This window comes from Galendromus occidentalis, unplaced genomic scaffold (genome assembly GCF_000255335.2).
Source record: "Galendromus occidentalis unplaced genomic scaffold, Mocc_1.1 scf7180000077170, whole genome shotgun sequence".
NCBI lineage: Eukaryota > Metazoa > Arthropoda > Arachnida > Mesostigmata > Phytoseiidae > Galendromus > Galendromus occidentalis.
The window spans coordinates 324,276-346,772 of NW_003805158.1; the positions used below are offsets into that span (position 1 = coordinate 324,276).

At 49.4% G+C, this 22,497-nt stretch overlaps 3 protein-coding genes across 3 annotated transcripts; 2 read left to right on the forward strand and 1 right to left on the reverse strand.

Annotated features, from left to right (window-relative positions):
* The first annotated feature begins 1,182 nt into the window (after window positions 1-1,182).
* LOC100906490 (zinc finger protein 37 homolog) lies at window positions 1,183-10,037 on the forward strand. Its single transcript, XM_029110933.1, has 4 exons — window positions 1,183-1,291; window positions 1,365-1,610; window positions 6,598-6,879; window positions 9,679-10,037. Exons 1-4 carry the CDS (start codon window positions 1,183-1,185, stop codon window positions 10,035-10,037), a joined length of 996 nt encoding a protein of 331 aa, XP_028966766.1.
* A 3,318-nt stretch (window positions 10,038-13,355) lies between these two features.
* LOC100906635 (uncharacterized) lies at window positions 13,356-18,693 on the reverse strand. Its single transcript, XM_003741412.3, has 10 exons — window positions 18,608-18,693; window positions 15,982-16,054; window positions 15,743-15,835; window positions 15,453-15,626; window positions 15,227-15,370; window positions 14,787-15,097; window positions 14,469-14,647; window positions 14,261-14,387; window positions 13,873-14,160; window positions 13,356-13,752 (listed from the first exon to the last, which is right to left on the reverse strand). The coding sequence occupies exons 1-10, from the start codon at window positions 18,691-18,693 to the stop codon at window positions 13,512-13,514; spliced, it is 1,716 nt and encodes a 571-aa protein (XP_003741460.1). The 3' UTR covers window positions 13,356-13,511.
* Window positions 18,694-19,740: 1,047 nt separating this feature from the next.
* On the forward strand, window positions 19,741-21,083 carry LOC108863968 (uncharacterized). The gene is made up of 3 exons (XM_018638757.1): window positions 19,741-19,803; window positions 20,051-20,189; window positions 20,776-21,083. Exons 1-3 carry the CDS (start codon window positions 19,741-19,743, stop codon window positions 21,081-21,083), a joined length of 510 nt encoding a protein of 169 aa, XP_018494273.1.
* Window positions 21,084-22,497: the final 1,414 nt, after the last annotated feature.

The following is a 22,497-nucleotide window of genomic DNA, read 5'->3' on the forward strand; positions in this document are numbered from 1 at the left end:
ACGGCGCCGAACAAATCAGAAAATTCCTCGCGATCCTCCTGAAGATTTCGGAGCGGATCGTTCTGAGATCACCGCGCTGGTCAACGGAGATGGAATAATCCTGATTGAGTGGCCGCTCGTACAATTACTGTCAGTACGCGCTCGCCTCTGCTCGAATCGATGCACCGTAAGGCAGCGGGAAACCAGCTGAGCCCTTTTTTAGGAGCAATGGATCTAGTTGAGAACGTTTTCCCCCCAGCTCCGAAGGTCCATATCTACCAGAGAAGACGAATCAGACACCGAAATCGTTCTGCTCCATGGGAACTCGCGTGGAGATCCACGTGTTCGGAGATTCCCTGCACTCTGGAGGCTCCGGGATTTTGTTCTATTCCCCGGACAGTAGAATGAATTAACATATGGATTCATTTAGGGTATCCCCGAAGACCAAGTGCTAACAAGACCTGGCTCCTCGGACCGTGGACGATTCGCACGCTAAGAAGATGTCGCCATCCATGTGAACGACAGAAATCGAATAAAAATCCCTGTTCCGTTGTCTTCCGACATGTTAGGAACAAATATACCGATTGTGTTTCCTGGTCTCTTCGATGAAGCCTCGATATCGCATCGCACCGCAAGCTCGGGATACTTTCCTGTCGAAGGATCAGTAAAAAGAGAGAACGTCCCTATATGCCTCTTCGGCGCGAAGTAAAGCGGCAACTCCCTTTCTCTCGGAGGGACGAGCGATTTCGGAAATGCTGGAAGCGGTCGTTAGTTTATGTGAGGCATCCGTACGGCACTTACCGGCGGCGCGGCGTCACGGTTATTACCGTCAGGGCCGACGGTGGCTCTTGCATTTCGCCCTTCTAAACGCGCGGACAGCGTATCTCCAAAAACAATCTTATGGACGGCACCGCGCTCAGTTCGCTGAACTCGAAGGCTCGTTGCAGCTTCTTTTGTTGAATTCGCCTTGGTCGATCATTATCTTTCGGTAGTACCTCTCATCGACACTTTCTTTGATTGCCCTTGAATTGTTCTCTATCCTCTACCCTTATTCTCCGATGGGACCGGAGTTCTCGTCTCACCGATCCACGCGGCAGAGCTTGTGGCCTCCATCCGCCTCGGCGCGAGCGATGCCATCGCATATTCTTCTGATCCTCGCTCCTCAATGATCCCACATGAACATCCCGTAGCTTCGAGCGTAAAATGTGCGAGTTTAGGTACAGAGAACAGAACAAGGTAGTACTCCTAGCCGAAGAGGTTCCACACCGACCCCTCTATCATAGAATAGGAAAATCCGACGGTCTCCGTCCCGGTTCGCCCGAATGAGCCGGATACTACATACTAGGAGTTTGAGTCGAACTTGACCGGAGTCTATCTTCTTGCAGCACTTGAGAACGTGTACGCGGATCATCTCCTGCGAAAACCCCATCACTGCAGCATATGCTTCAGGGGATTTGCGACGAAACAAAACCTCAAAGTCCATTTCAGGACGCACACCGGCGAACGTCCGTACGGCTGCTCTATATGCGGCCGGCGGTTCAACCAAAAGCACGTCCTCCGAGATCATGAACGAACGCATACGGGTGACATGCCGTACCACTGTGACATTTGCATACAAAGATTCAAAACCAGTAGTGCTCTCTATATACACAACCGGTCGTATCATCCACAACGAATATCACAGAGACACGGCTATTGAAAACGAACGTGGAGACCGGTCAGGGAAGCCTCCCCTCCTCCCCGTCACTGAGGAGCACTGTACAGACTGATCCCGAATCGCAACCTAGAACTTTTTACTCCGATAAGGAAGCACAGCCACTCTCAAAGATCTCGTATCTAGTCCTCGATTGCGGACAGGTTCTGCAAATATGCAACGGAATTATTATTGATGACTCGTTTTTGAATATTTCTCTCTACGTCGGATACTTTCTCCATTCTTATATTTTCATGCGTGATAGCTCGGGGGTTTCAGACCCGAGAAAAGACTCTCATGCTCGGGATATCGTGATTTATTCAATTTACCGTCCCCTCATAGAGTCTCATTTCTGCTTTCGGAAGATACCTGATGATCAGAATGATGTGATCATGACCCTATTTCGTTTATGAGGGAAACGCAGGAAGCTCGAGGAGCCATGAGCCTCCCATTCACTCGAGGGATTCAGAAACGCCTCAATTCTTCGTAATCTATTGGGAAGCTCCATCACGATTAGGTGGGGCTCATTAAGAGTTTCAGCCGAGTCGCGATTGCGAATATGTCTTCAGAAGTGTCCCAATGTCATTCCGAACAATAGGGTACACCAGATCTTCGCTATGATTTGACCGGAGCAGATGAGGTTCATTTTCACTTTTTATTGAATCTCGATGAGGAGATCGGAAAGATACCTGAACTAGTTTATTGTGAAAATATATATTGTATCTGAATCGGATGTTTCGTCGAAGGATGTGCATCTGTCTGAGTGAGTGGTAAAGAATGTCATGAAGTGAGACGAGGACTAACTCTGTGAATATGCTCTGCACCAGGCGAATTTTGTACTGGTGTATCTCAGAAACTCTACAAATTCATATTCATGCATCTGTAGTGAGTTTACAAACTTTTTACTATCCAATGGCCTGACAGGGCAATAGCGCCAATCGCCTTCTCGCCTCGCGCTCAAGGAACAAAAGTCATTTTTCTATGCCGACAGAGGATGTCGCCCCAGAACTTATACACGAAAATCGACAGCCGTTGTACATAATATAAGCATACGAAAGTATTGCCAAAGATCGCTGGCAAACATTCATATACAGAGAACGCAGCGAGGAACGATTTATGGTGGACATAATGAGGAATAAAGCTAGATCACCAACTTCCGGTATCTATTCCCGCGCTCCAATCTTTATCGTCGGCGATCACTCGGTACATTCTTTTTTTTTTGGTGTAGCAGCTCGCAGAGGGATGACCCTATAATTCTCAAAAGGAACTGCGAGTGCGAAAAGGGGGAGGGGGACCGGAAGTTATCCGAAAAACGCGTAGAATGCGCTCTCGAATCATGCGACTCAATCTGAATTCTGCCGAAGTGGAAAAACATGTCGCGGGAATCACGAATGAGGGTTACCAGGGGTATTATTCAGCTGTCGGACGGATTCCCTGGTGTAGATCTAGTATCTTCTATCTTAATAATCATAACTGACAATGAGCTGAGACAAAGAAGCCTCAAAGGAAGGGATCGTATATGTGGCCTGGAGCAGACTCTCTTCTGAGTACATGGTCCGCCAGTCTCAGTCCCAAATCATTCGCGGCTTCCGACAGTCGGTCAAATCCCATGGTCGGTCGAGAACCTCATCTCGCGGAATAGACGTCTGGTCCCGATCGTACAAGAAGTTCTCGTCATGTCCACGGAGACCTGTTACAGCTCATTATTGGGATGGATCCTCCACGTGAAATTATCGCTTGCGAACACTTTACGGCGATGAGGAAAAAAACGAATGGAAAAAGTGACGATCGACTCGACTGGGAGTTCCCCGCGGAGAGAACGGAGTCACAGCATGCGTTCCAGAGTACCTCCAGCCTCGACCGTTTAGCGAGCATAAGATGCTGAGGAAAAGACGTTCCAGAATCAGGATTGGATCATGAAAGTTTGCAGATTGAGGTGAAGGGCTAAAAGCTCGATCAAACTAATAATTTTTCTTCTTCCAGAGAAAGTCCGTGGAGCCGGTCAGCACTCCCGAGAAAACTTGCGACAAAAATCTGCGCCTTCGACTGTATTGTCTCCAACGAAAAACGACGATTGTTTCCCCTCGATACTCACATCATTCATTATCGGTAGGGCTAGGCGTTTGTGGCGGACTTTTTTTGGGAATATCGCGGACCTGTGGCGGATCTCCCCAACAAAAATCGCGGACTTACGGCGGATGCTTATGTTTGTCTGCTGTCGTCAATCACCTCATGCTACCTAGGAGGCTTGAAGCTAGGACCAGAACTCACATTTCGTCACTGTTATGATTAAGCATATTGTACATGCTGAGATTCTCACTTTTTATACTACGTCTATCATCTCGAAGAACAGTTGCGCATTTCCTGAAAGATCTCTCATCAGCCGAAACACTGGTGCCGGGAACACTCAGACAAGTCAGAGCGATCTTCGCCAGTTCGGGAAAACGAGCCGTCGCATTTATCCACAAAACTATCGGATGAGACGAAGCCTCGAGTTTTCTCTTGGCTGACAAGTATAGTCGGAGTTCAGCCTCCCCCGGATCGTTTTCCTCGAACCACAGTATATTTTCGATGACGTAGCCGGCTTCGATCTCGATTGTTTTCAACTTCGCGGGGTCGAATACGCGACAGGCGCGGGAGAAGTTCGCAGCGGATAAGGACATCTCGCCATCGATGGTCCCCTTGGAATCTATCGAACGGGATGCGGGGTCTGTCACGGGAGGAGTCAAACTGACCATGTTTATTCCGTAAAAAAAATCTCCGAAATTCGCGGAAGGTGGGCATTCCGGCCGAAAATCGCGGATTTCATGGCGGATGTGGCGGCCGCCACAAACGCCTAGCCCTAATTATCGGGTATCGGGTGCCTTCGAATCTTCTTGAGCACCCTGGTTAGGAGAGCGGGAACGGAACTCGGTCGAGGATATCCGTCGTGGACTCTCCGTCTCATATATTTGAATGATTCTTACAGGCTTGGATCTGATTCTTCCCACAGTGTATCCCTCGTTCGGAGCTGAAAATCGTCTTCGTTGCACCTTCTGCGGGAAGCAGTATGTTGCAAGAAAATCTCTCCTCAAACATCTTCGGAATCATTCGATAAGCAATCCGTACGAATGCGACATTTGCGGAAAGAAATTCCTGTCTGGAGAGGTACTGCGCAGCCATAAGGGCGTCATACATCAGATACCGGTCGTGTGACGATCCGCGCCTCTCGATAGCCTCCGCGATTTGGACGAACGGTGTATTTGCGATTATGCCGATGCGTGCCACGTCGACAAGCTGTGAGGTCTTCGCCAAAAGCTGTTCCAATCAGTGATTCGCGGAGGAAACCCCTGGAGTCAGTCTTAATTTGCGAAATCGATCGGGAAGTCAGAATACTAATTGAACTCAGCATATCATCAAGCTCTGAACTTTTCACATGTCGATGGGATGACAGCATATTGATCTGATCGGTGGCAGGAATGAATAAAAGGAAGGAGCCGACCAGTCGCGCATATCCAGAGAACACTGTTGTCCGTGTTACGTTCGCACGGTTTCTCTTTTGGTTGTCGCTTGCCGTTCTGATCCAGAGCATCGTGATCGATCTATCGATCGATCGCTCATGTCGAAAGTCAACATCGATGGCCGCATGACGCTGAACATCATATGCGGTGTACGAAGCGATTCTTAAACTCTTGTTCTGCTTACAGAAATTCACGTCGAGAATCTTCGGTGCGACACTCTCCTCAGCTCCGAATCGAAAATTTCCCAGAAAACTTGTCAAATGAGCTGTACTTCTGCGACCTCCAATAAAGAAACGCGATGTTTCTCGATTATCCTTTCTAACGATGCGCCACGAGCGAACCTGGACATCCGTGGCAACTGACGTCGTCTTCTTCTGCTATTCCAGAGACGGAAAATATCGTCAGAAATATCCTCTGAAGGGAATTGCACGCATACTGAGCCTGTGAGACGCGTTTAGCCGTCAGGCTGTGCGACGAAGAGTCTCAGGAGGACCGGGGAAATGATCCGATACTTACCGAGGGAGACCGAAGAATTCAATCGTTTTAGAACCGCTCTGAGCTCGAGCGAAAACATGTCGCCCTCAGACGGAAGTTTCCCGATGGGTCAAAACCGTTTCTACCGCCATTTGTGCGGCAAATCTCATCTGAGAAATCCGCCTTTCTTGGGGCATCTCGGCCAGCACTAGGGGTTTACTCGGAAACCTAGTGTGTGGTGCATGATGGAGCTCTTGTCCGGAAACTCCTATGGAGGCCCCGCCGTCAAATATCTGTCGCTCCCGGTCGCTGATCGAATGAAGAAAAGAATTCCTTGCCGAGCTTGCACAAGGAGGGATGATCTGTAGACCGATCCAAGTTTCAACCCCCCCCGGCTGCTTCAGGGGAGCGGCTCTCCGTGGCGGCGGACAGGAGATGCTTCCGACTCGAAGAAGATGCAAGATCTGAACCGTATGTTCGCTTATCAGCGAGAGGCTCTCATGGAATACTGCTCGACGCATCGATGCGATTGTTATTCGATGAAATGAGTCATCTCTTTTGAATCGTCTCACGGATTCATACTGTTCCATCGATCTCGTAGAGACTGTCGGTCGGTTGATTGATCTGTGCTCATTCCACTGATCAAGACCGGAGAGAACGTCGATCTGATGCGCCGGATTTCGAAGACCATAGCTAATGAGCCATTCCCTTACAGGAAGAGGCCATCTCCGGAACCCATGAAGTAAGCAAGGCCCCTGACGGCCAGTCGGACATTCGATCATCGTGATCTCCTTCGAAGCCGCGAATTCCCGCAATAAAGCAAAGACCGGCGATGGTGTCGTCGAAAATCTGTCCTCGCCCTCGTTGGGCGTCTCCTCCATACTCTCGCGATTTGAGATTTTGCGAGTTCCGGAATCTGATTCTAACACACGGTTCCTTCGTGTTTTGCAGCTGTATTGCCAACCCGGCTCGAGCTGGCACCCATCATCATCGATTCCATGAAACAGATCCAGCAAGCATTGGGTCGGGGTCGAAAATCCCTCCAGCCGAACTCGGGGACCAATCGTTATCAGTGCCCAGTTTGTCCATACTCCACCAACAAAAAAGGCCATTACGTCGTTCACGAAAGGGTTCACACTGGGGAGAAGCCCTACAAGTGTCCTCTGTGTCCGTACCGAGCGACTCAGAAGAGCAGTGTCACCATCCACATGGTTGTCCATCAACGATCAGCGAGTCGGATATGAGCCATCGGGATGAAGGTTTGCTAGTTGTAGTAATAGTCATGTAATTGAAGCCTGGTTCAGCTGGTCATAGATCCACGATACTCCACGGAGCCCGGTAATCCGTAACACAATAATTATCGAAATATGTGTACAGATACATGAGGAAGACCCGAAGGAAAAAGCAACCGCGACAGAGAGGAGATCAGTTTTATAATTGTTGCTGTTTTACGCCGGAAGGAAGGAAATATTTGCATGGAGACAGTCAGACGAGTTCGACTCCTCCACAGCTACATTCTGGATGGATAGGAGAATCGTTATTCCATCTGGTGGAATTATATCGCCCACGAAATGTTGGTAATCGGTGTTCCGGTAGCCAGACAGAGACGTTTTTCCGTACTTTGCTGCTCGAAGCGCTCCTCATGATACGATCCGCCGGCCGTGGTACTCGCGGTCGAGAGACCGGACATCGATGAGCGATTGTGAATTGGTAAATGCATGAATGCATCGATTGCTCCGTTGATCGATTGCAGCTCAGCCTTCAAAGTCATTGGTTAAACCGGAAAACGTCTCTGAAGCCTTACCGTTTGGTGCTCAAGTAGAAGAAGGAAAACACTATGTGATTAAGACTTACCAGTTATGGTAGGAAACAATTTAGCGAGTAAGATTTTCCAGTGTAATCGACTCGAGCTCTTGGAAGTTCGCCACACACAAATATCGACAGCATCGAGCTCCAAGAGCTGTTGCGTTTTTCAATTTGCTCTCCACCATGCCGAAATTTGGGTTTTGATATCATCATTACTCGGCGATCTACGGTCAGCCTATATAATGGAACCGTTTCACGAGTGGTATCATACGATGTTTCCGCAGAGATGGTCGCGGAAAAATCAGGCCAATACCAGAATTTCGCCATATCTAACCGAACCTTTCCTGAGTGATTGGGAGGGAGAAACGAGTTGGAAAACCTATAGCGTCAGATTCAGGGAGCACAGAGCTTTGTAGACTCAGTACCATTGGTGCCTCAAACTGCAATGAAGGAAATATTATAATGCAGTGATAGAAAACCTACTTTTGTACACAATATGAATCACTGACGGTCACAAACCCGGTGTATGTTTATGTCATTTACAGTGAAGCGAATAGAAGGTTGGTGAGCTAGGGTGGCTCGGGCGGTCCATCAATCCGAGTAAATCCGGATTCCAGTCATTTGCTTCATAGTGAGTCGGGTCCGGTTATTGATCCTTCGGGAACGAGCAGAGTAAAATGTTGTCGCTTATGAGTTTGCTTGAGATACAACACTAGAAATCTAGGTTTCCAGTGCATCGCGAGTAGAATCGAATCCTCACGAGAGGTGGGGTATCGATCTCCCTCTGCCAAATTCGTGGAAAATGATGCCTGACCGCCCAGCGCCTGGATAACCCGGTGATTGACCACATTATACGTATTTTTGCTCCGCTATGCGATGAATCGGATAGCAGCAGATTTTTCATTTCAAGATCGCACAGCTCGAAGGAGCGTGCATGAAGAAGGAAATTTTGCGATTTTCATCGCAGTCCTAGGTAAAAATAATTGAGCGTGGTTCCGCCATGCAAAACAAGCCAGCATTAGGTAATCGGTGCAGGGAATCGCCGGTTAACTCATAAAAGACACCCGCCACGCGCGATCACGTGCGCGAGAGCTCGCTGCAAGCACATACATATGTTTCCATGAATCCGATTGAGGGTGCCGTCACCACTGCTTCAGGGGTTCCGGAAGCAGACCTATCTCATCGAAATTCACAATGATCTTATCGCCTCTCGTGTTATTCTACGCGAGACGCTTCCTTCGCTTCTTATCGGAGGTTCGAGTTTCCTCTGAAAATCTCCTGGAACAGCTCCCAAGATCCAATCTGGAACCTCAAGCCTGAGCACATTGAGCCAACTACCTACTTCGAAAAACGTAGAAAATCGCTGCTCGGAGATTCCGTGGATTTTTCCAGCTCAGGGCTGAAATCTGCCGTTCTCGCGGAACGATCTTCTTCACGTATCGTGTATAAACTTGAGAATTAAGAAGAACGTGCGGTTTCCCCACTCGAATTGGTGAAGGAATGTGGAACGATCGTTTCAATTGAGATCGTGAGGCGATTGAATAGAAGGAAATAATATTAGAAACATTACTGGATTTACACCAACGTACATTATGTTTACTGGATAAAATAACAGATTTATGCACACCATCATGCAATAACAATAAGAACGCCAGACGGTGCAATGTTGGCTAGCTCAAAAGTTTGTAATCTATGCTTCTCGAACGAGACTCGATGATAAAAGTGCCTCCCGTTTATGGTAGATAGAAACGGACTACCATGCACCCGAAGTGCCTCATTCCATAACGCTACTCCACTGAAAGGATCGATTTCGATTCAGGAATAAATGCTGTTACTCTCTATTTTTCTAGAACCACCGTGTGTCCTCCTCTGTTTTTTTTCGTCTCGATCCGAATTGCGATCATGACGATTCCGATAATTGCGAGGTTGGCCGATGCGGTTTTGAAGCCTCAGCACTAATCACAGTTCTCATTTCAGGCGATAAGGAGTCGGACCTCGATGCCACGAAGGAGTCGAGCGGCGAGAAGCTTTGCATATTCGGAAGACATTTTGTGAACTTCTGAATAAAAGAACTTGTGGTTCGATACGAATTCCACGTGGTGCTGCGCATGTAGAATGGCTTCCCGGAGTCTGACTTGGAGTTGAGGACTTTAGACTGGGTTCCATGAGATTCCCAACTACAGTGACTTTTGAAGTTTAATCATAAAATATTCTCAATCTTTCCAGCTACAGACTTGCTCGATGGAATCGGGGATCTTCAGTGGCTCTCATCGTGTACAGGCGCAGAGCAGGTTCGCTTCTCGTGTAACCAGTGTGATTATTCGAGCCCTATATTACACTACTACGAGAAACACCAACGGAAACATCTAGATCGGAGCTTACAGTGCCCTTATTGTAACTACGTTTCGAAGCAACGGGGCCATCTCAATCAGCATATAAAATGTCATACTGAAGAGAAGCTTCAATGCGCATACTGCGATTTCAAGACGCATTGGAAGAGCAATCTGGTTCGTCACGTCGCAAAACACCATCCTTCGGTCAACCAAGGCGTGGTTGCTATCAAGGATGAACGGAGTGTTTGTTGAAACGACGTCTATAGTCTGAGAATTATTCGATGACGACGATCTGGTAGGGAACTCGCTGCCAGATGTACTTAATGAGATTCGCTTTTGAGTTTAGCGCTGCTCGCGAGCACTTTTGCCTTCGTTGTGCTTCACTGCGGCCCGCGATCGAGCGCGACAATGCTGCAGCGTCCTGGTGCTACGGATGTACTGAAATCTAGTCCGTCGAGTTTTTTTAACTTGAATTCTACACTTTACCGGTGTATTTCAGAAGAAGTATCCGAATTATCATTGTCGACAGTAGACGCTACGGTGGTCTCAGTGGCTTCGAGTTCACTCGCGAACGAATCCTCTCGAGTTTTTGCATGCGAGCTTTATCAGACGTAGCGCGGAACGAATTCATTTTGGTCATTTTCTAACGAGTTGACACTGGTTAGATTCATTAATTAATTTATTCCGATAGACATATCTTTGAGAAAAAATCTCCTCTTCCAACTGTGGTCGTGAGCGACGAGCAGTACTTACGGCGTACGTGTTCAGAGCAACTAATCTCTCGAGTAAGCATGGGTGGCGAGTGTGTGAGATCATTGATTTTTCATGATCGATTCGGTGGAGTCTCCGCGTCGCGACACCACGCGTAGCTTGGGACTTCTATTCTTGTCCCGCCTCGCATGACGGTCCATTCGTATACTGTCGCCAAGCCGTATGGAAGTGCTTGCCAGTGAGGAAAAGAGTGGATAGTCGAGTGGATCCGTCGCGTAAAACCGCCGCTAGGGATCGCTATAAACAAACATAATTGAAACTGGGTCCGAGAATCTCGCTTGCAGAGTGCAAAGCCGTTTGAAAGTCAAAATGAAAGGTTCCAAGCGTAATGTAGCACCAAGGCAGGTGCTTGAACTTGCACGACCCATCTGACGATCGCGAATTAGGAGCCGCATTTACAGCATATCATTGAGAAAATACCGCGTACGATAACCTTCTAGTCTCAACACTTTCAACGGATATTTCTGCAACTTCCAAAGAACAAAGTAATGAATGGGCAAGACGTCATCTAAGATCCCACTGTAGATAACAATAGATTATGTGCGAAGCATGTTCATTTACTAAACATGTACTTCTTGTAATATACTTTTTACTACGATAATAATCCGTACTGACTTCGTCATTGGCATCTTCATTCTCGCCGCAGAGAAGCTGATTCGATCGGAACGAAATCACTTGTGAAATTCTTGACATTCGATACGCATCAATCAAACTCTCTTTCGAATCGAATCGCACGTGTGATAAAGGAACGAGAGCAGAACAATGTTAATCGAGTCTAAGGTAAATCTTGTAGGAAGCCGAACAGCGCGAAGTGTAAATTTTGAATAAAAGTCTCGACTGCTGAATACGATCAATAACACGCCGATTTCGCTCGCCGGTCTTTCCTTCCACATGATGCGCTATCATTCTCTGCCTAGGGAGTCCATGCTTCAAGGGAAGGAAAACACATCTTGTCCCCTGTAGCTTTTGTATCCGATAGTATTTATTTTAAATGGACGTATGATCATTCAGCTCAGTCACATTGTTAACAGTACACAATACTTGGGGCTCCCGCACTGAACAACTGATCCCAAGGGTGGCGGCAGTTTCAATAAGGGAAAGCATAATCTCAGATTTTCCTCAGGCTCAATCATTGATTTACGTGGACCAATGTACGATCCGACCGAATCGGCCAGGAACTGTCTTCACCCGTTGGAGTGCGCGGGCCGGTCGACCTTCTCGAATATTATCAACACAAAGACGAGGACGGCATAATTACTGAGACTACTGCGTGAGAACTTCTACAGTAAAAATCTGTCTCATAATGACTCGTTTGATACTTCTGCATCTGCTTATCGGTGTATCTTGCACATCAAAACTCCTGGCGCTTTGTACCCTGCCTATCGATTCGCTCCGAGAATCTCGACAAGTTTCGCCGTCCTTGGTTCCGGAAGGTCCTGACAGCTGACTCGATAAAAATTCCGATGGGTTCGTGGGAGAGAATCGACAGGAAGAGCCTGTTGCCGCAGGACGATCACTGTTCAGTTTGAATTGCACATGTGTTAGGATTTGAGTAGTAGATGATTTGATGGATCGGTGAGGATCTATGGTTTATACATTTCTTAAGTGACATGATTAATCTCGGTCGAGATAATTCGTCAGACCAAGTGGTGGCACCATGAGAGCCCGGGTTGCGAGGCCGGGGAATTCAAACATCGATTCGCGAACATCGCTTGCTCAGTCCCTCTCCGGATGGACTATACGCGTACTGGAATCCAGGGCGGAGCTCTCTTCGCCGAATTCGAGCTCAATCGAGAGAATATTGCACTGCATACCTATTTAGGTTTTGATATTGCATCTCAAGTCCGTCCCTCGATGTTCTATCGTAATGCTTCGCCTCGCTCCAAGCTTGAGTATTAGGTAGGAGATCGGTTGGACACAACAAGTATCAATTCGATCGTCGAAAAACACGATTGCACATCGCCGACACACAGGCGGCTCGTATGAGGCTCGTTGACTAAACGCGGCTCGTATTCAGCTGTGTGTCTCGAAATCTCCCCAACGGCCGGGACTAGTCATTCGCTGCCTCAGTCAGTGGATCGATAGAGCCGATCCAGCTGATGAGGGGAATCGATCGAGAACTCCGCATCACATATTTGGCTAAATCTGCGTAGGAGCGAGAGCAGCTGACTCTGCATTCTTCGTTCGAAAAATTCTTGAATTTCGGTGAAATGACGGACCCTGTTCCGTCAAAAAGTTCTGCTGAACTGCTCCGAGCCGATACCTCTCGCTCAGATTCGCACATCCACCGACCCTCAAGTAGAAAATCTGCATCGCCTCCAAATCACTCTGAAAAATACTCTGTGTGGCATTTGATATGGGATGTATGGTTCCGACGCTGTTCTCCGATATCCTCCTCTAATTTTTCTGTCAAGAGCCGCATCTCGAACGAGGTCCCGATCGAGAATGAACTTCCTCAATCAGGAATCTGGCGTTCGTCCGTCTGAGAGTGCGGATATTCATGACTATCGGTGTGGCTGTGGTATCTTCAAAATAGTTCTCTCTGCTTGCTAAGTTGCTGATCGGGGAAAACTTGGCTAGAATTCTTCGGCAAAAATTGCATACGAAGTAGAACATGTTTGGCCTCATCGTAGGTTCACATTCGGAGGTTTTGAGTGCGACCACAGTGCGTGCAGACTTTCACTCGGAGTGCTAGTGGTGAACAGAGTGGTGACTAGAAGTTCGAATTGAAATTTATGAGAATAAGATCTTCACGGATGACCCGCAAGGGAATAGTCGCACAAGGAAGGTTTAAAGCCTCCATGGAGACGAGGGAGCAATTGACACCATACCAATAACGCAAGCTCACTGCGACGATTGGCAGACTAGCCAGCGCCGAGTTGTCGAACTCATGAAGTCAGTCGACGTGTCAATGGATCACTGGAACGAGCAATGGCTCGCATGGGTTGTATCGCTTCATTGGACTTCGATAACGCGTTGACTGACATGATTGCCGTGCTTCTCCTTCTTCTTGAAGAACGAAAACTGAGATCCTTTCGCTTTGACTTTGGGGCCTTGCGCCTTGGACGGATCTGGACCTTTGCTTTGTTTGGGATCGGATCCCTTAACATTTTTCGCGTCTTGACCCTTGACATTCTTCGAATCCGGACCTTTGCGATTCGATGAGTTGGAACCGAACCACGGCATGTAGTCTCGCCTGGAGGGATGGGAAATGAGTCGAATTATAACTCCGATTCGAGTCATCTAAATCATTTTTTTCTCGATCTTTTAACGACACGTCAGCCGGAAGGTTCTAGACCTGAGATCAGGAACTCACAGAATATTCCTGCTCGACGGCCCTTTCATATTCTTCGGGTCGGGTCCTTTAGCCTGTACCCTGGTGGTCTCAGCCGGCTGTTGGTCCTCTTGAGTCGACGTGCCTTTATTGAAACGGAAGATCCTACGGAAGAATTTGACACGATGCGTCTTCTCGGGTTTCGCTTCTGGAGAAGTCAGTGTGGACTTATCCGCTTTCGTGATCTCATCAGAGAATTTAGACGGCCTCCGGACGCCGTCGGGCAGGATGTCTTTCAAGAGTGATTGCATTGAAGCACTCATAGGAGCTCTGCGAATAGAGAGGTGTTTTTTGTGGGGCTCGGATTTCGATTTGCTTTGACGGTAGATGTCCACCGAGAGCTTAATCACGATCCCTAATGTCTGATTACCTCTCGCTCGCAGACATCGTGTCGAGGAGATGCCGAGCCCGGTCTTCAATCCACGTAGCGCTCTCGAGGGCCATCGGGATCAGAGCACCGTCCACATGCGGATACTCGTCCTTCAATTTGTCGATTACTGCGAAAACATCTAATTTCAGAACGGCGCGCGATGGTGAGTCAACCGGGATTAATTTTTTTAAATCACGACCTGACTCACTTCTCTTCTGCTCCGGTAGAGATGGGGTTGGATTGAGGTTCTTCCGCTTCAGCTCAGCGGATCGAGGCGGAACGGGAGGTTCCTTCGGAACCGCGTCCGGTCTTCGTCGTGGTTCCTCGAGTTTTTTGTAACCTTGTTCTTCCAAGCGCTCCATGGCCTCGGTCGCATTGTTGTCGGTGCTGTGGTACAGGTTATGCTCTCGTAGATGCGGAGACAGAGCGACAATACGTGTTAGGCAGGCTAAGTACTAATATGTATGAGAGTGATATGAGCGCGGGTGGAATTCACCCGTCCGCCTTCATCGGGAATCTGACTCACTTTTGTAACACGAGGTAAATGTCGGCTTCATCGACCTCGGGGAATATCAGCTTCAGGAAGCGGACCTTTACGAGCGGAGACTGCTGGTGGTGTACGGGTTGCCGTATGTTATAGCTCTCGGCTCCGCTCACGAGAACTCGTGTAACTCCGTGCTCCTCGTTGTTAAATTTATGAAGGAGACTCCGGATGTAGTCTATATCGACTTTCGGAAAATAGCTATGGAGCTTCTGTACGAGGTTTTCATCGGGTTGAATCAGCTTTGGTGGTACGTTCTCATGACCTGACGGGTTTGTCTGTGCGCGTGGATGACCCTGAAACGAAACAATCGCAGGGATTCGATTGCTGACCGAATCCATGAAGTTCTGTCTCCCCCGTACCGTCGCCATCGATGCTCGGATTGAGGAAACTCAGAGGATGAGGGCGCCGTCCCTGGAACCTACCTCGGCTAATAAAGCTCCAACAGCGACATTCTCTCGGTTGTTGTACTGTTTGAGTATCGAAAAAATGTGACCCTCATCGACCGTCGGGAATTGAACGACAAGCTTGGCGAGAAGTTTGTCGTCAACGGTGATCTTATTGTCGCTCTGAAAGAAGTCGTCCTTTGAATTGTCCTCTCCTGACAAGCGCTGTGGAATGCAGTTCTCTAATCCTGGACTAGAACTGAACCTTGAATCGGAGAGGGCTCTTCGGGCTGCCGAAGTACGGTGAATACTGTCCCATATGGCGTGCGGCAGGAGTGTAGAAACCATCTCGGGGCGACCCTTGCACGTTTGCGGCGTAAGAAGGAGGTTGCATTGGCGGTGGGTAGTAGAGCATGCCGTAGTAAGGTGGAGGACAGTTCTGTACGGAGTTATCATTTGTTTTTAAAAAGCGGGGGCGAGGTTCCCCCAGATCGGAGGTTTGAACTCCGCGCAGTATTCTTCCACCTCTGATTCGACCGTGAACTGCATACTCACTGTCAGAACATCTTCGTTGTAGATTTTGTTTTTCAAAATGGGCTCGGGTGTTGTTTTGCCGCTACCGTAGAGATAATACTTCGCGTAGCTGCCCTGCGAATTGAACGGAAACATTCAGTTCTCGGGTCCCTACCGACCATGTCGACACCATGCGCCTCCTACGCGGGTTGTCTAAGGTCCGCCTGAGACCAGCGGGAGTCGGGAATGGATAGATTATGAATATTATAAATTCCACTCACATTTTGCAATTGGGGATATCGGAGCCGAGGATCCTCCCAAGTCGTGGTGTGGTCTGCGTGGTTCACGAAGTAGCTGCGAGGAGAAGGAATGGTAATTAGGCGATGATTGCTTTTGCGAAAACCCAACCATAACATCTAAGGCTGATGGTCCTTTCGGAGTTTACTCGCAATAGTGCGATTTCCATGTTTGAATCTCTCCCGCTTTCGATCCGCATTCCGACGAGTATCTAGTGCGTCATTCCCGGACCGATTCCCGCCGCGTTCAATCAGGTGCATCGCTCGAGGCACGGTGGGAATCCCGGGAAAATAATCATATCAAACGAACTCTCGCCCGCCTCGTCCATAGTTAAGGTGAGAGTTCGTCTCAAAGCCTCCTTCTAAAACAATTTCAGAGCCGGCTCCTCGCGGTGAGGTGTTCACCTGGCGAATCGCCGAACCTAATACACCCCTTAATCGCATCTGCGCTAAACATTCTCGGAATCGTCTACGAAAGCTCGCATTCACCCTCGAGGCACGGGCAGACCTGTCTACGGAGCCCCGGGTCACTTTTAGTGTCTTTTGCGCGTGCACACATAAACTACGGGGCTCATTTGCTTGGCCAGGCAGCACGCGCCTTAACCGGCTTCGCCCAGGTTTATTGCGCGTGAAATCAACAAAGCCACCTGCAGTCTATGGTCGACTTCACGCTTTCCGAACGGGTGGTCAAAACCCAGCGACGCGGGGCCTAGTGGATCGGGTCCGGAAGACTGCTGTCACACTGAGGGTTGGAAACCGCGCACCAATGGAGACTCCCACTTGGGCCGAAGGGCCGAATGAGTGCGTCCGACGTTATGATCGCCGCCCGACATTCGATTGGCTCCGAGGAGTCCGAAAGACACGAAAGAATGGGAGAGTGAGTCAGCGTTTCGTTTGAGCGGCAGAGAACGCTTCCATGGCAGCCCCAGGTCAAGGTATCGACTCCTGTGTACGAGGGGAATGATTGTAGCTCATGTGTGTGCGGCGCGCGAGGGAGCGGGTGCGCGCTCCAAAGCCAGCAGAGCTTTCGTAGGAACGGGCCACGAAACTCCCCTCGTCTCATTCGGAGGTATGTAAGGAGTAGACTGGCTGCTTCTAATTCAAATTCAACGACCGATTCCAGCGAATTTCATGCCCCCGGCTCCTATCGTGCGCTGGTGCATTCAAAAGGATGTGATTAGTGCGGCAAACAAATAAAAATTTATTTCAGGGGTGATTTGGAGAAATGCACCGCTGATTCCCCCATCCCCGAGTCAGACTGGCGGGGTCGCCCGATCATACGGCATGGAATCCTCGAGTCTGGCTGAGACCAGTGATAGATCGGTGACTGAGACCAGTGACGGGAACCAGACGGGAACTTGTATCGGAATGACAAGGGATGTGGACGCCCTTCCCTCGAGGTGAGTCTTAGGCACCATAGGTCCCCCCGTCGTGTTCGTCGCGTCCATGTTCGGACAGGAGATTCGTTTGAAGCAAGAATTCACTTTGCGGACTCCATTCAAAAAATCGAAATCCCGAATCAGGTTTTCCAATTCGTTCATGCTCGGGGCTTGCCCGAAAGCATATGAGATCGCTTCCCGCAATCAATCGAGCGGAACCGGTGAAGAAAATTCCCCCTATCTGCAACAAATGTCCGAATCTGTTCAGAGCGGGGGAAACGATCAGAATCTGAAGCCTGCGATCCTTGACTGAATCAATCGCGTTCCCGTTCCCCGATCGCGCTCGGCATAGGATTCGATTACGTGTCTTGTCGAACGTGGCTGACGTGCTTCGGCTGTTGTCACCGGCAATATACCCTTGCGGTAGTCGTACGCACGCAGTGAGGCAGAGTCGTGCCACTTCAGCGATTGGGGTTCCACACCGCCGCGATCTTCCTTGGCATGCGCTAAAACCCTCCAGGTTTCTACCTACGACCGACTCATCGGTGGGACGAATGGGTCTGGCCGGAGCGTTCGATTAATTTTTCACGACCACGAGTGGGGACTAGGAAGCCGATTTCCAGTCGTCATCCTCAGAGCGCCTCACCGAGACCGTCGTGGGCTGCTGAAAAATGGGCGGTACTAATCCAAACAATAGAGGCTCGAGTGCATCGTTGTCAGTCGCTAGTCGCTTCTTCGCGAAAGGTCTTAATTACATCTGTGACTCCGGGGTCAAACAAAAGATGGCGTGATTTGTTTGTGCGAGAACAAAAGCTCGCATAAGCACAAGAGACATGCCGACTCAGCGGGCCACCAAGATTCCTTGCCGCATGACGACGACTCGGTCGGCCTTACGTCCCGACGCAGTTGAGCGGATGATGAGCTCTCCTGCTCCAGATGGGTAATTTCCGAATCTCGATGGGCCGAGATAGTGATTAGTACGGATAATTTTCCTGGCGCCTCTGCCGGTCCGAGTTTGATTTGGCGGAGGGTCAGAGGGAGGAAAAATCGCAGAACAGAAACTGACATTTTCGAAGCGAAACTTTCTCATGAAGCGCAATTCGCTCCCTCGCAATGTCACCTCATTCGGATCGGGGCTCCCCATCACTCGGACGGGTTGAGTGAATATACGAGCCCAGGTGTCGATTTCTTGGATTTGTTTCATGGAGAGCTATTGTCACAAGTGAACTCACTGGCGATTGGTGCGAGTATCGTAACGTGTTTCCCATCCTGTCGGCAAAGGCTCCGTGGCCAAGGTTTCAGGATGAACAGCCGCCATCTTCCCTCCTCCGTTGCTCGTTTGGCTGCTTTTCCTTTGTTCAGGTCCCTACTCCTATCCTATGACTCCGGGCATTTGTGACGAGAGAACGCTCCGTACTGCTGTCACTGAGGAACCGGTTGAGGTGTCCGGTGCACTTGAGGTTCGGGTGGACTACAGGAAAAGATGAAGAGAATGTGCAAAACAGATGATATACACTAGTGCAGATCCAGTATCGCTCTTGGTTGGATCGCTCTCAAGCTGGAGCAGCGCGAGGAGTGTTGTGGTGGCCTCTCGCCCCACCCGGAAAGGACTCCCGACTCGTCGAGGAGGAGGGGGCTTCAGAGCCCAGGGATGACGCCTCGTAAAGCTTCACGAAGTCCTCCGCGCGCTCTTTGATCGGGAGTTATAGCATGACAAGTCGGATGAAAATAAATTCAGGCGCCTTGTGTAAGCGCGAAGCTTGATCGGGAGGGCTTTCCTGTGTCGTCCGAGATCCTCCTGCGGAAAGTCTCGCATGCGTGGTCGAGCAATCTCGAGAAGCTCCGTGTGGTCCGAAAAAGGTTTTTTGACGACTTCATTCTTTCTCTCCGGCTTCGGGATACCTTTCTGCTGACGGAGTGCATGCGTGGGTATCGAGGAAGAGTATCGATCCGAGCAGAGAAGGTTCCTGAGATCGAGGCTGTCTTCCTCATCCGAGTATTTCTGGATTGAGATGCAGGTGATGAAATCAAGTCTGATTTTGTAGGAGAGAGGGGAGGAGAGTTCTGTGTTCAATGTTGGAAAATCTACTGCACGCTGATTCTTCTCGTGCTGCTACACAAATGCGTCGTGGACAGCTGGATACCGCCACAACGACACACACGTCCAGCAGAATCGTCGACAGAACAGCGTGGCCTGCCGGAATACTCTGCACCCTATGATGCTTCGTGATGGTTGAAAAAAAGTAGAGAGAATACTCCGGAAGAGGTGCTCCCGCGATCGATTCCAGAACGACGATCGCCGTCAGAGCCCGCGGTCCCCGTGTCTCTGGGTCTCATAACGGCCGCAGCACCCATTGAATACGTGATGTGTTCCACATGTGATGAACGAACCTGTTCGTGCGAGCAGCCCCCGGCGCCAAGTCTCAAGGTAGTCTCTTGACCTCGTTAAGCTCTTCACGGATCAAATGTATGACGTATTAGCCTGGGCTTGAGCCACTGGGGGAGCCTATCGGAATTGGAGCTGCTCATTCGCGTCGCGGGCGCTTCCTCGATCCCAAGCCCATGGCTCGCGGAATTCGATGAATCTATCGATCGATGCTTGTCTCGTCACGTCTCTATCCGTATCATATTTCGAATTCTGATCATTCATTACTCACTCCTCTGGTGTTCCGCAGACTTCTCCGCGGAATGACAGCATACAATCAGAAACGGTCTCTCAAACGCTCAACGAGGAGAGGAGTAGATTAATATTAGAAGAAAAGAAGAAAGGATTATATCGATCGACTTTTTTGAATCCTGATGTTTTCTGCACAGGTAAGCTCTAGATGCGTAAATTCGTACGTTAGCTTGAAGGCTGGGACCCAGTGACCATTAGGCTCAGAGCGCGAGCCGTTCGCGGTGGATGCAATATCGCTCCTTGTATCCGACTGCATTGAGTCGAATTGATAACTTAGGAGAGCGAAGAGGCGGCGAGCGAAACGTTGCGGACTCCAAATCGACAGGCTCGATAAATTGTACAAAAACCGATGTCAGAGCTTAGGCGCGTGGTAGAGGGAGGTATGAGAGAGTCGGAGATGAGTCAGGGGCCACCTCGGGCAAGGGGGAATTTTTCACCAAGCGATCGGAAGGAGTGGGGTCGGTCGTGAGCCTGGTTGGAACTCATCCGCTCACTCGTACGGACAAGATCGTATCTGTCTTCTCCATTTTTTCTCTTTTTTTTCTGCATCAATTGCAGCATTGATTGAAAGATAGCCGTAGTGCTTTGCCAGAGGGGAGGCGGTGCAACGTGAGCTTCGAATGACGACCCAGGTTTCGATCGTGCTCTCTGTGGGCTCGTCGAGAGAAGCCTGACCTGCGTCGGCTAACGACGACGTTCTCCACATTTCTGACTCCGACCTAGATTCCAGGGGTCTGAGTGAAGCGTCTTCATCGTCAACTGCGTCTTCGAAGACTGACGGGACAGCTCACCTGTACAAACTACCTCGATTGCGCATTCTGGATGACCCGCCGAAGAAAGACAGAGCCCCACTCATGATACTTGTTCGGAAGAAGAAACCTCTTTCGAATTTCCCCCAACGGAGTTTCAATATGCCCGCTTGCGACGAGGCTACTGGGGAAGAGCGACTGGGGGAAGATTATCTTTCGAATAAGAAGCGGAGAATCACCAGCAGTGTAGAGATGATGTATGGGAAGAGGCGCAGAGACTGAGAGGTCCAGTCCCGCTTTTCTACGAGCATGCAATCGCGATACCTAATAAAGCAGCGGGTACCCACAGCATTTAAAGTCTTCTTTGTGAAGAATCGGTTTTCCAGCGAGAATTCCCCATGGGTGGTGGATGGCTTCTTGAACGAGCTTCAAATTATTTTCGAGGGCTTCTACCGAACACTTTTCATGAATGACCCAAGGTCGCAGTGCTCTTCCATCCCAAACTCTCGACTTCCCTCCCAACCCTCCCCCTCCTCCTTAGTCTTGACTTCCCTCCCAATCTCAATCCCGGGAGAGGTCTTAAAACATCTCCCAGAGCATCTTACGGAAAGGCTCACTGAGACACCCTTATCCGATGGAGACGCCAGCGGTATTTCTTTAACTCATCCGATTTTTTAAGTCCGGGATTTCCCTGTCGCTCTTTCTGTCGAACGGATGCGGTAGACCGCATTCCTATCGACCTTGTGATCATTCCTCGGCGGAATTCCATCCACTGTCTCTCCCGAGAAACTCGGGAGGCACGTCTCGGAGCCTTGCGGGAGAAATCTTCGTAGCGTTGTAAAGTCCCTCGAGGTGTCGTTCGGATGTGTCCTCGAAATATGATACCCCCTCCTATATTTTGAACTCCAGCTACACCCGAGAAGCTCCTCGCTCATTCTGAAGGCACCACTTCCCTTGTCGTCCAATAAGGAATGTAGAGAAATTGCTCTCCGTTGATGCATCGAAGAATAATTCTCCTCTCGGCGGATCATGGACAGCTCTCGGAAAAGCATCGATACTCAATGGATTCGAGAGTCTTGCAGCCTTGAATTCACACGCTCACCATCAGCTCCCGGCTACGCAAGGGCAGCGGAATGAGGTTCGCATGCGATATCCGATACGGATACCCGACGGTCGACTTGCGACCGTCCCCAGGAAAGAGAGCCAGATCAATTGGCAGCAGGTAATCCGAGCGGTTCATCCATTGGTGTGACTTGCGTCATTGGAGGTTCCTGACACCGGCTCCTTCTAACCTCGGCTGTCTCGGAGGTCGGTGAAAATAACTAATTTCGATGCTCTGATGATGAATATTCGAAACAGCTCACAAGAATATCGACCATAACACGTCAGAATCTCTAACTATGTTGAGCGATCCTGTTCAATGAAATGAACAAAGGGAATGTACTTTGTCTGGCGAACCCCCCGACTTCTGGTCCTCCTGGAATGACACTGCGAGGAGTCCCGAAGAAGGCCGAGGACTTCGGAGAGGGTCCCGCGCTGAGAAGAAATCGGAAACCGCTGCTCTAGAGCGATCCGTCAAAGCCCTGATCTTCTCACGCCCCTTATACAGTCATAGAAGAAAATAAATTTTCCTCTCTCGGATTGAACGTTTGGCTGTGTCATTCTACGGTCAGGAGACGCTACATCTCTTCGCGGA